The sequence below is a fragment of the Oncorhynchus kisutch genome, linkage group LG20 (genome assembly GCF_002021735.2).
Source record: "Oncorhynchus kisutch isolate 150728-3 linkage group LG20, Okis_V2, whole genome shotgun sequence".
NCBI classification, from domain to species: Eukaryota; Metazoa; Chordata; class Actinopteri; order Salmoniformes; family Salmonidae; genus Oncorhynchus; species Oncorhynchus kisutch.
Window position 1 is genome coordinate 34,083,726 of NC_034193.2, and position 13,576 is coordinate 34,097,301.

The following is a 13,576-nucleotide window of genomic DNA, read 5'->3' on the forward strand; positions in this document are numbered from 1 at the left end:
TCGATGTCCCCCTCTGGTGACAAAGAAGTGTAATACACCTAAACTAACAGAACTGGGCTAATAAACTGGCTGGTGTTCATGAGTTTATAAAACATATACATTTGTCATAAATTACCTGCATTGACGGGACAGACAATAGTCGACAGGGTAAAAATAGCACTCCTAAAGAATATGCATTTTCCAGTTAGCTACCAACTTGAAAGATGGAACTTTAGTATAAAACCCACATGGAAAACTGAGATTCGGCAAATAACATATAAAGAGGTGTAATGGTTTTCTTCTGCTTAAAGAGAGGCGGACCAAAACGCAGCGTGGTGGTTATTCATGGTACTTTAATAAAGACACTATACATGAATAAACTAACAAAACAAGAAATGTGCAAAACCAAAACAGCCCTATCTGGTGCAAACACAGAGACAGGAACAATCACCCACCAAACCCAACACAAAACAGGCTACCTAAATATGGTTCCCAATCAGAGACAATGACTAACACCTGCCTCTGATTGAGAACCATATCAGGCCAAACATAGAAATAGACAAACCAGACACACAACATAGAATGCCCACCCAGCTCACGTCCTGACCAACACTAAAACAAGGAAAACACACACGAACGATGGTTAGAACCTGACAAGAGGCTTATTTGACGCCAAACCAACAACATAAGTTACTAAAACACAAATTGCTAATGTACGATGTAAAAGGTGGATGTTATGATGTAATGTCCATTTTATAAATTTCTATCCCGGGACCACTCAATTTTCAAATTCTCCATAAATCTGCTGTGGATGACCTAGAATCCCATACGCATTGGAGTCGCATAGGGCAGCGCACAATTTGCCCAGCGTCGTCTGGGTTAGGGTTTGGCAGGGGTCGGCCGTCAATGTAAATAAGAATTTGTTCATAACTGACTTGTCTGGTTAAATAAAGGTTAAATATATTTTTAAAATGTAACTTCATTACACCGTTACACTGGCATACAAACTCGGTAGCACAGAGTTGATCATCCATATGACGTTGGGAAATACTGCATTGTGTGAAGTTTGGAAGAGTCACAAAATAATATGTAACAACGCAAAAACATAACTGTTTGTACTTATAGGTAACCGTATCGTGACTACAACTAGCTTACTAAGTCTTTAACCACACTGTATTGTTACACTGGTGAGTAAAAACTCATGCTTCCTATACTTTAACTTGTTATCTGAAATACAAGATACATTTTCCTCAACTGCGTTACCCACTCCCGTCAGCAGATGGCGGTCTGGGAATTTAAGGTTATGCTGTTGGTGTGACGTATAATCGAGTGGACGGAACGTTTCTTTCAACAGCAGCAAAAACAGTTAGTCAGACACCTCGGTAGCTTGCTAGACAAAATAGCCGAAACAATACATTACACGTTTTAGTGTATATTAGCCACTGTGTTTTAAACCCACTTCTGTCGTCTAGTTAGTTATCCGATTTTATTTCATATTTACGGTGTTGTTATTAGTCAGCTAGCGGTCTGGTTAAGTTAGCATTAGCCTAGCTAACATCCCCGACCATGCGGTCACCAAGCTACTTCCCTGCTAAAGGAGAGGAAGATATCACAGTAAAACAAGAAGTAGAGAGTGAGGCCGTTACTGTGAAAGAAGAGGCGGACGAGTTCAGAGTGAAAGAGGAGGAGGATGTTACAGTAAAAGGAGAGGAGGATGCAGTTTATGGAGTGAAAGAGGAGAAGGGAGAGATGACTGTTACATCGAAAAAGGAGGAGGGAGAAGAGGAGGAACCTGGATATCTGGGCCCGGTTTCCCAAACACATCTTATTAAGGCATCCAATGGTTCAAACAATGAATTTAGCCATAAGATGGTTTTGAGAAACCGTTCCCTGATTAACACTAGTAAGTACTGTCTTAAAAACAGAGGCACAAACTCTGCAGTTGAACTGATGTTTGCTGTTAAAGCGGAAATCTGCAATTGCGAGATCCATATTGTGACTTTTAAATTATTTATTTACAGCCATTGATTCTTGAAGAATATAACACATGCCTCATGAGCTTAGTTCAACTGTTGTACCCCATCAGATCCCCAAATAAGCTTTATTTACTCTAATGTTTAGAAAGAATGTAAATCAACACTGTATCGCCTCAACATGGTTAAAACTATAATGTTGATATCATGGATGGTCAGTCCTGGCATCCATAGGTCTGTAGTTACATTTCTCCAACCCCATAATCATTTTTTTTTTACAAAAACAGTGGTGGAATGACAGATTTTGTATTGTTTGAACAGCAGATTGCTGGGTTGTGTGTTTTTTTTTTACGGCAACAAAATGGCTTGCCCAGAGACTTGGTTTGGCTAACAGCTGAGGGATGGGGGAAGGAGTAACCACTCTCAAATTCATAGAGAACGATATTGTAGAAACCTTAACCCAACACCTAGCAACCTCGTCAAGAAGTTCAGACATCTTGGCGTAACAGTTGTAAGGTGTTGGCTTGACAGTCGCTGGACCCAGGTTTGAGTTCAGCCCAGGGCTACCCCCTAAATTCAATACACTATGAATATAACGACTGGCCATCCATGAGGTCATAACGATAATTTAACCAGGTTTCTAGGCTATATAGTGTATTCTAGAATTCATCCATGATGTCATAATGATAGTTTAACCAGGTTTCTAGGATATATAGTATATTATAGAATTGCCAGTGTAGATTTCCTGTGGGGGTCAAATTTTTTGAGCTCTTGATAAGTCATTGTATAATATTCAGCCAATTTGTTTTCATGCCCTTACATTAAAGGCAAGACATACCTAGGTACAATTACATTCATGAATTGGTTTGAAAACTTTGTTTGAAACCCTTCTCAACGTTGGTGCCTTGGCAGGTTTGTAAAAAATGGTTTGTCATGAATCACTATTTTTAATTTATTTCAATGTAACCTTTATTTAACTAGGCATGTCAGTTTAAGAACAAATTCTTATTTACAATGACTGCCTACCCCGGGCGACGCTGGACCAATTGTGCGCCGTCCTATGGGACTCCCAATTACGGCCGGTTGTGATACAGCCTGGATTTCAACCAGGGTGTCTGTTGTGACACCTCAAGCACTGAGATGCAGTGTCTGCTGCGCCACTCGGGAGCCCCAAAATCATGTTCTAGTGCTGTCCCCAACTAAAATACATCTTGGTCAACCAAGAGTCATCTGTTCTTTCTACCAATCGCCCCATGTGTTTTTATAAAATCTATATGTGCTGAACTTGTCTGATGCTCTAAGCACGCTGTTTGATTAAATAAAAATGACCAGAGGGAGCCGGTCGTCAATATAACCCGACCAGAGGGATGCGGTCGTCAGCATAACCTGACCCGACCAGAGGGAGCCGCTCGTCAGCATAACCTGACCCGACCTGAGTGAGCCGCTCGTCAGCATAATCTGACCCGACCAGAGGGAGCCGCTCGTCAGCATAATCTGACCCGACCAGAGGGAGCCGCTCGTCAGCATAACCTGACCCGACCAGAGGGAGCCGCTCGTCAGCATAACCTGACCCGACCAGAGGGAACCGGTCGTCAACATAACCTGACCAGGGGGAGCCCCCCCCCCCCCCTCTGCTGCTGGACTTCGTAAATTCTGCTGTTCTGCTGCACATGGCCTGTCTACAACAAACTTGAAACATTGTATCAACTATCAACTGGGTCAGGAAACTCGGATAGCAAGCTTGCAATATTGTATGAAATATTCTAGGCCCTCGGTTTCCTGCTCCAGTGAGTTCTGCACAGACACGGCTGTAGGCTATTTGTTCAAAGGATAAGAAGTATTTTATGACATTTCCACTGGATTAGAGTATTGTGTTTTTCTCTTTAATGCTGAGTGCTTATCGAAAGGGTGAGAGCTGGAAATATTTTACAAAAATACTTTTAGGAACTATTGTCATTCGCATTTGATTGTGATTTTTACTTGCTGTTTGGAGGTGAAGAAAAAGTTACTTTGAGAAGCTCCACAACTCATTGGTGGTGGTGGTGCGTTAAGACAATGAGGGATACTATCAGACATTCCCAAATGGGCACATTTATGGCCTACATTTGCACACAGGCCAGGTAGACTAGTCTTACTTCTATATGCGTAAGCAGGTGTGTGTCCTTACTCAACATTGACAGGAGTGTGTCAAACAAAAGACAATGAATAAATTGACAAACCGACGCATCTTGTGGGGTCAGGTCTGGGTGGTCTGCCAGGGGCTGTTTCATTTAGTATCCGTTGGGGAATTATTTTATTTCCCAATAGTATGTTGTACCCGAAGTTGAAAGGGAGTGTAACTTTGATTATAATTACTCTTCCCTGAAGGAGGGAAACGAGGTACAACGCGTTTGTCCCCGCCCTTTCCTGGGTCGGTGAAGAGCGGTATTAAATTTAAGGAATAAATCCAAGCCTCACGCTCATCACCTGTGGAAGGTGTGGATTTGATAGTATGTTGTACCTAGTTTCCCTCCTTCAGGGAACAGTAGTTATAGTCATAACATTACGCTTGTCATATGATGAACTTCAACATAAATACGGGATCTTGCTGTCGGACAGTTTTTTTGTATTCTGAAATGCACCCGAACAATGTATCATTCAGTACGCTGGGAAAACAGTTTGTGGGCACAGAAATACTAAATAATTTCAGAGTTTGCTATATCCAATGTTTTTTTAACTGAGTCATCTTGTAATCCAAGATGGCGTAGCAGTAAGACGTGTTTGTTGTAAATGGTATGTTTTTTTACTGCGGAGCCCCTTGTCCAACTCAACATGGCTCAGAGAGCTCTTTTGTTCCACCTCCCACACATGCGGTGACCTCACCTAGCATAACTAGTGCCTCCAGAGATGCAACCTCTCTTATCGTCACTCAATGCCTAGGTTTACATCCACTGTACCCGCACCCTACCATACCCCTGTCTGTACATTATGCCTTGAATCTATCCTACCACGCCCAGAAATCTGCTCCTTTTATTCTCTGTTCACAAAGCATTAGACGACCAGTTCTGATAGCCTTTAGCTGTACCCTCATCCTATTCCTCTGTTCCTCGGGTGATGTAGTGGTTAACCCAGTCCCGCCTGTCCCCAGGCACTCTCATTTGTTGACTTCTGTAACCGTAAAAGCCTTGGTTTCATGCATGTTAACATCAGAAGCCTCCTCCCTAAGTTTGTTTTACTCACTGCTTTAGCAACCTTGATGTCCTTGCCATGTCTGAATCCTGGCTTTGGAAGGCCACCAAAAATTCTGAAACCCCCATCTACAACATTTTCTATCAAGATAGAACTGCCAAAGGGGGAGGAGTTGCAATGTTCTGCAGAGATGGCCTGCAGAGTCCTGTCATACTTTCCAGGTCCATGCCCAAACAATTTGAGCTTCTAATTTAAAAAATGAATCTCTCCAGAAATAAGTCTCTCACTGTTGCCGCCTGTTATCGACCCCCCCCCCCCCCCCCCCCCCCTCTGCTCCCAGCCCTGGACACCCATATGTGAATCGATTGCCCCCCATCTATCTTCAGAGTTCGTTCTGTTTGGTGACCTGGGATATGCTCAACACCCCGGCCATCCAACAATCCAAGCTAGATCTCACACAAATGATCAAGAAACCCACCAGGTACAACCCTAAATCCGTAAACATGGGCATCTAGCTTGGCATCACTGCCTCATTGCCTGCATTCCGTTAAACTCTCTCTAAAACACTTCTGCGAGCAGGCCTTTCTAATCAACCTGGCCCGGGTATCCTGGAAGGATTTTGATCTCATCCCATCAGTAGAGGATGCCTGGTTGTTCTTTTAAAAGTAATTTCCTCACCATCTTAAATAAGCATTCCCCTTTCAATAAATGTAGAACTAAGAACAGATATAGCCCTTGGTTCACTCCAGACCTGAATGCCCTTGACCAGCTCAAAAACATCCTGTGGCGAACTGCACTAGCATCGAATAGTCTCCGCGATATGCAATTCTTCAGAGAAGTCGGGAACCAATACACACAGTCAGTTAGGAAAGCAAAGGCTAGCTTTTTCAAACATAAATTTGCATCCTGTAGCTCTAACTCCCAAAAGTTTTGGGGCACTGTAAAGTCTATGGAGAATAAGAGCATCTCCTCCCAGCTGCCCACTGCACTGAGGCTAGGAAACACTGATTAAATCCACGATAATCGAGAAATTCAATAAGCTTTTTTCTACGGCTGCGCATTCTTTCCCCCTGTCTTCCCCAACCCTGGCCAACCACTCCACACCCCCCGCAGATACTTGCCCAAGCCTCCCCAGCTTCTCCTTCACCCAAATCCAGATAGCTGATATTCTGAAAGAGCTGCAAAACATGGACCCGTACAAATCAGCCGGGCTAGACAATCTGGACCCTCTCTTTCTAAAATTATCCGCAGCCATTGTTGCAACCCCTATTACTAGTCTGTTCAACCTCTTTCGTATCGTTCAAGATTCCTAAAGATTGGAAAGCATTCTGTATACATCTGGCCCTTCTTTGGACACTGAGTTAACAAACCTCCAAACGAGCTTCAATGCCATACAACACTCTTTCTGTGACCTCCAACTGCTCTTAAACACAAGTAAAACTAAATGCATGCTCTTCCACCGATCGCTGCCCGCACCCGCCTGCCCAACTAGCATCACTACTCTGGACAGTTCTGACATAGAATATGTGGACAACTTCAAATAACTAGGTGTCTGGTTAGACTGTAAACTCTCCTTCCAGACTCACATTAAGCATCTCCAATCAAAAATTAAATCTAGAATCGGCTTCCTATTTCGCAACAAAGCTTCCTTCACTCATGCTGCCAAACATACTCTCGTACAACCGATCCTTGACTTCGGCGATGTCATCTATAAAATAGCCTCCAACACTCTACTCAGCAAACTGGATGTCGTCTATCACAGTGCCATCCATTTTTGCCATCAAAGCCCCATACACTACTCACCACTGTGACCTGTACGCTTTCGTTGGCTGGCCCTCGCTTCATACTCGTCGCCAAACCCACTGGCTACAGGTTATCTACAAGTCTCTGCTAGGTAAAGCCCCACCCTATCTCAGCTCGCTGGTCACCATAGCAGCACCCACTCATAGCACGTGCTCCAGCAGGTATATCTCACTGGTCATCCCCAAAGCCAACACCTACTTTGGCTGCATTTCCTTCCAGTTCTCTGCTGCCAATGACTGGAATGAATGGCAAAAATCGCTGAAGTTGGAGACACATCTCCCTCACTAACTTTAAGCACCGGCTGTCAGAGCAGTTTATAGATCATTGCACCTGTACTTAGCCTATCTGAGCAGCTTACCGATCGCTGCAGCTGTACACAGCCCATCTGTAAACAGTCCATCCAACTGCCTACCTCATCCCAATGTTTTTATTTACTATTTTTGCTCTTTTGCACACCAGTATTTCTACTTGCACATCATCATCTGCACATCTATCACTCCAGTGTTAATTTGCTAAATTGTAATCACTTCGCTACTATGGCCTATTTATTGCCGTGCCTCCTTACTCCATTTGTACACACTGTATATATCATTTTCTATTGTGTTATTGACTGTACGTTTGTTTATCCCACCTGTAACTCTTGTTTTTTTGTCGCACCGCTTTGCTTTATCTTGGCCAGGTGGCAGTTGTAAATGAGAACTTGTTCTCAACTGGCCACCCGGTTAAATAATGGTGAAAAATAAAATTAAAAAAAATAAAATCTTAACTTTATTGACAACACCCAAATTGATAGTGTCATTAATGCGGTTCTTCAATAATTACACATAATTCTTAATACTGTAGCAAACATTATATTGAAAAGGACATTCAAACGAGCCTCACAATTATAATCCAAAGTAGTGTGAAATGCACTCATAAGCAACCTGGAAATGGAGGTTACTCCCCTGAGTTTCCCCCATTTCACATTCAGAATATATTGTGAAAACTAAAATCTTTGCTCACCATTTTTGCTCCACGCAAATATACTACATCCATAACTGTGGGTTTCCTCATTAGTGGGGAGGAGTTTCTACAACTTGCATGTGCATTGCCCTCGTGCACAGAAAGGGAGACCAAAAGTCGTCTGGCACACTGCTTAGAGTTTCAACAACATTAATAACTTATTTCTAGTCTACAATCTTAGATGTTACTACTAATATGAAACGAAGAAAAAATATGACTATTCTTGCTGATTATTATAATTTTTTACCCCCTTTTTCTCCCCAATTTCGTGGTATTCAATTGGAGAGACGAAGGTTGAAAGTCATGCGTCCTCCGATACACTACCCAACCAAGCCGCACTGCTTCTTAACACAGCGCCATCCAACCCGGAAGCCAGCCGCACCAATGTGTCGGAAGAAACACTGTGCACCTGGCAACCTTGGTTAGCATGCACTGCGCCCGGCCCACCACAGGAGTCGCTGGTGCGCGATGAGACAAGGATTTCCCTACCGGCCAAACCCTCCCTAACCCGGATGACGCTAGGCCAATTGTGCGTCGCCCCACAGACCTCCCGGTCGCGGCCGGTTACAACAGAGCCTGGGCGCGAACCCAGAGTCTCTGGTGGCACAGCTGGCGCTGGAGTACAGCGCTCTTAACCACAGTGCCACCCGGGAGGCTATTCTTGCTCATTGTAAGGCAAATGTCAAATAATTTTAACATTCATTACAGATGTCAATTGTTGTACAACATCATGGCTACGCTGTTGGCATCACCTTTTACAGTGGATTACCGCTGTTGTGGGCCTTTAATCATCTGTCTGACTTTGTTGTTCACACAGGAGAGATACAGGACTACCGTGGATCCTCTGGGGAGCCTCAACCACCTCATGATGCTGACAAGGTAGAGAGGAGTCTCTCCATATCAAAAGACCTCAAGAAACGCCTGCAGAGACCCACAGGGAAGAGAACTCACTGCTGCTCTGACTGTGGGAAGAGATTCACCTCCTCATCAGGCATTAAAATTCATCAGAGAATCCACACAGGAGAGAAACCTTCTAGCTGTGGTCAATGTGGGAAGAGATTTGCTACATCTGGCTCTCTGACGGTACACCAGAGAATACACACAGGAGAGAAACCTTCTAGCTGTGGTCAATGTGGGAAGAGATTTGCAACATCTAGCCATCTAACTCGACACCAGAGAACACACACAGGAAAGAAACCTTATAGCTGTGAGCAATGTGGGAAGAGTTTTGGTCAATCTGGAACTCTGACAGTGCACCAGAGAACACACACAGGAGAAAAACCTTATAGCTGTGGTCAATGTGGGAAGAGTTTTGCTGCATTTAGAGTACTGATTCGACACCAGAGAACTCACACAGGAGAAAAACCTTATAGCTGTGGTCAATGTGGGAAGAGTTTTGCTGCATCTAACTCTCTGACTCTTCACCAGAGAATACACACAGGAGAAAAACCTTATAGCTGTGGTCAATGTGGGAAGAGTTTTGCTGCATCTAGCACTCTGACTCTACACCAGAGAATACACACAGGAGAGAAACCTTATAGCTGTGGTCAATGTGGGAAGAGTTTTGCTGCATCTAGCACTCTGACTCTACACCAGAGAATACACACAGGAGATAAATCTTATAGCTGTGATCAATGTGGGAAGAGTTTTGCTGCAGTTAGCCATCTGACTCAACACCAGAGAACACACACAGGAGAGAAACCTCATAGCTGTGATCAATGTGGAAAGAGTTTTGGTCAATCTGGAGATCTGACAGTGCACCAGAGAACACACACGGGAGAGAAACCTTATAGCTGTGATCAATGTGGGAAGAATTTTGGTAGAACTGGCAATCTGACTCGACACCAGAGAACACACACAGGAGAGAAATCTTACAGCTGTGATCAATGTGGGAAGAGTTTTGCTGCATCTAGCCATCTGACTCAACACCAGAGAACACACACAGGAGAGAAATCTTATAGCTGTAATCAATGCGGGAAGAGTTTTACTCGGCTAGATGGCCTGACGGGACACCAGAGAACACACACAGGAGAGAAACCTCATAGCTGCAATCAATGTGGGAAGAGATACTCTGATAAAAGATGTCTGATTAAACATCAGAAAATACATGAAGGAGTTGTTTCATGATATCAATGAAAAAATGTCACAATGTAGAATGTTTTTAACATTGTAGTATGAGTATTTTAAGGTATTTCACAATGTAGAATCCTGAATGTTTGCCCCATTCAATTGATTTCAGCGTGATATGGATATTAGCCCTGGGAAAAATCCAGGCTCTGAAATGAAAGAGTTACTATTTATGTGATTTAACAAAAAAGTGCCTAACACAAAAAGAGCTGTTACACTTACCATGTTGGTGACCCACTTGAATCGAAATGCAACACTTCAAAATGTAGCTAGCTGTTTTATACAAGTTGTCCTCTAAACAGTGATGTACACATTATTCCCAGATTCCGTGTGGTTTTTTAGCTGTTAATTTTAACAGGACGTGCAACCTCATCTCCCCCCTCCCGGCACAATTGATTTCAACATGATATCGATGAGTGATGACAAATAAGTGTTGCGTTCCTTTGTAAATTTATATGCAGCACTCCAAAATGTAGCTGACTGTCATCTGCAGGTTGTCCTCTAACCAGTGAGGTAAAAGATATCTCCCATTTCCATGTGTTTTTTTTAGTTGTGTTAGTTTCAAAAGCACGAACAACCTGATTTCCCCCCTAATTGATATCAGTGATTTATTGCTACTTGTCAAAACAACAGCATTTCTATTACTTGTGTCCATGGTGAGGACAACTTGGTTTTTGTTGCTTATGCAGTTTATAAGGTACTTGTTTAAAAAAATACAAGTAATATGATTATTGTGGCAGATGTTTGTGTACATTGCACATGTTATGTTTAGGTTTTCAATTTATCCCAAACTGTTTCCACCTAGCAACATGTCATTGAGAAGATGTTGAAAATTTGACTATGCAATCAAATATTTCATATTTACATTTCATGAAACATTTAGTAGTGATATTTATTCATGCAACCAACTGACAATTTTTTGGGTACAATTATATTGACATTGTTGCCCTGATTTTAGAATATCAAGGTTGATTCTCAGATGTGCCAACCCAAATGCACTAGAGCATGACATTGGGGACTGGGCCCCGATCTAACAACATGCCTATCGAGTGAAACCTGAAAAGAGAGAGAAGCTCCGCGGTGAGGTTGAAAGTTATTACGGATATTGCAAGAGTTTCCTCTTGAAATCAGACATGTCCGTGGTAAGGACAACTTGGTTGATGTTTGGGCAGTCAAAAAGTTTTGTGTTTTGCATTTAGCCAGTGCGTTGCCATTTATTTTGACTGCACGTTTTTCCTTATTGGAGATGAGTTTTGTTTGGGCTCGTTCCAAGGGGACGAGAGTTCTAGAAGCTAGTCAGTTTTAGGAAGACAAGTTTTTTTTCTTGTTTTGAATTGTTCACAGCCAGTAGACCCCATGTTTATATTGGTGAAGGTGAAGCATTGTAGTTGATTATAATGTGAAATGGAAGTTGTTTTCTGTTGGTGGTAAGCATTCTCTTATTAAGGTGTTAGTGTTTGGTTTTTCCATTTATGTTAGTCAGTATGTGTTACACCTGTGCTGGCTTGTCCAACTCGTTAGTGGGAAGGTGTTTCACCTGAGCTGGTCCAGGTTCTATTTAAGAGTGTCTGGCCCAGTGCTCCAGTTGTCTTGATAGATGTGGAGAGTCAACACCTTTAGTTGCTCCACTTCCTGTCTTTAAGTTTGGTGTGGGTTTTTCTTTTTGTTTGCCTCTTGGGCAGATTTAGTGGGTCTCATTGTGGGTGTCTTTCATGTCCCAGTTGTTGTTACTAGGCAACTTTCAGTGGACACTGAGAGCAAAACTGCAACATTATGTTAAAATACTTTTGTTGGATCAAATGTTTGTTTTATGCAACAGAATAGAGGGTTCTTAGAACTATTGTGTCTGTGTGTTCTACTGAGGATGGGCCTCTGGGAGAAAACACTGACAGGAGATTTACAATGTCTTTTGGGTGATAAAACCTAGAGACTGCATTCCAGAGCATAAGTTAATGTTTCTGTTCTATATGCTACCAGGCAGAGATGAGCCAGACCCTGGTCTATACACACAGATACTGTGTGCTGAGAACTATAAGTATCTTTCAAATCTAAACCTTGTGACCCGTTCTATACATCTGTTTGTCATGTAGTTTGAAAGGGGTGTATCTTGGCTGTAAAAGACCTTTGTACTTTTGTCTCGTGGCTCTCAACGAATCATCTGGGGGTGATTCATCGACCAGCCATCATTATCGTAGAGCACTCAATTGATTCACTTTATATGTGTGTGTTGTATTGACCTGCTCCATTATTATTAAGTGAATAAAGATTTAGTTTAAGAATAACTCTTTGTTTCCTCATTTGATATGAAAGAAATTAACCACATTTGGGGATGTTAATCTTCGAATGGTGACCACTCCTGACAACCTGGGTAAATGGTGCACCAGGGAGACCACACTTTGGGAATGGAGCAGATGGACCTACCTTTGATCTGAGAGGCAGCGAGCCGAGTGGATATCACATCTCAAACCTAGTTTAAAAAAAAGAGGTGAGCGAAACACGCAAAGTGTAGTTTTTAGAAATGCCCCATAGGCTCTGAGTGTGTATTCCTGTATGGAGGTGTAAACAGGGCCCAGTCAGAAGGGTCTGAGGCTGAGGCAGCTATCTGTGTGAACGGGATGAAAACTAGAATCTGTGTCAACTAAATACCATTTATGATGTAGTATAAGATAGTAAGGTGCACCTTTATTTGTTTTAAACCTGGACCCCATTTTAGAGGTATTGAAAGATGTAAATGTATGAGTTGCATTATCCTAGGAACTAACCATGAGATAGAAATGTGAAAATATTCCTGCAGGTTAAAATATTGTTGAAAAACAACTAATTGATTAGGTGTGTTTGAGAATAGCATTGTGTGACTGTGATATGAGAGCTCGGAGCTCTATAGTTCCTCAAAGAGATCTATAGTTCCTCACAGAGATCTATAGTTCCTCACAGAGATCTATAGTTCCTCACAGAGATCTATAGTTCCTCACAGAGATCTATAGTTCCTCACAGAGATCTACAGTTCCTCACAGAGAACAATAGTTCCTAATGGAGATCTATAGTTCCTCCTAGAGATCTATAGTTCCTCCTAGAGATCTATAGTTCCTCACAGAGAGAAAATGTTTCAAAGAATAGTCTTACAAGTGTAAAAAAAAAAAGTTTATATATATGAAATATTGAAAGATAAATGACATTGACATAGAATGTAATGTAAAATAGAAGAACATATTGGAGAAAGCACTAGCCAATACAGTACTGCCATACAGTAACAGTACTGCCACACAGGCCTAGTATCACATTTCAAGATATCTTTGTACACAAATTGTTCAATATTTCTCAGGCTGACTTGAAAGATCGCAATCGTGACAATACTGTGTTTGGATTCTGAAGGGCATTTATCCAAAAGGGCTAGACATTAATACCATTATGCATTTGAATCCCATCTACAGCTACCATCTAAGATATTAATTTCCCTCCACAAGGTGGCGGATGTGTAACGTTTCCAAAATGGGATAGTATTGTCCATGTAACGTCTCCAAAAT

The 13,576-nt window shown here is 42.2% G+C and overlaps 1 protein-coding gene across 1 annotated transcript; it reads left to right on the forward strand.

The window, feature by feature from the left end:
• Positions 1-1,697: 1,697 nt before the first annotated feature.
• On the forward strand, positions 1,698-12,334 carry LOC109865637 (zinc finger protein OZF-like). Its single transcript, XM_020453969.2, has 2 exons — positions 1,698-1,882; positions 8,743-12,334. Exons 1-2 carry the CDS (start codon positions 1,729-1,731, stop codon positions 10,050-10,052), a joined length of 1,464 nt encoding a protein of 487 aa, XP_020309558.2. The 5' UTR covers positions 1,698-1,728; the 3' UTR covers positions 10,053-12,334.
• Positions 12,335-13,576: the final 1,242 nt, after the last annotated feature.

Bases quoted from the DNA above. Each gene is read 5' to 3' on its own strand.
- LOC109865637 (XM_020453969.2), top strand. From the start codon at position 1,729: ATGACTGTTACATCGAAAAAGGAGGAGGGAGAAGAGGAGGAACCTGGA. The intron at 1,883-8,742 runs GTAAGTACTGTC...TTGTTCACACAG, and splicing joins CCGTTCCCTGATTAACACTA to GAGAGATACAGGACTACCGT.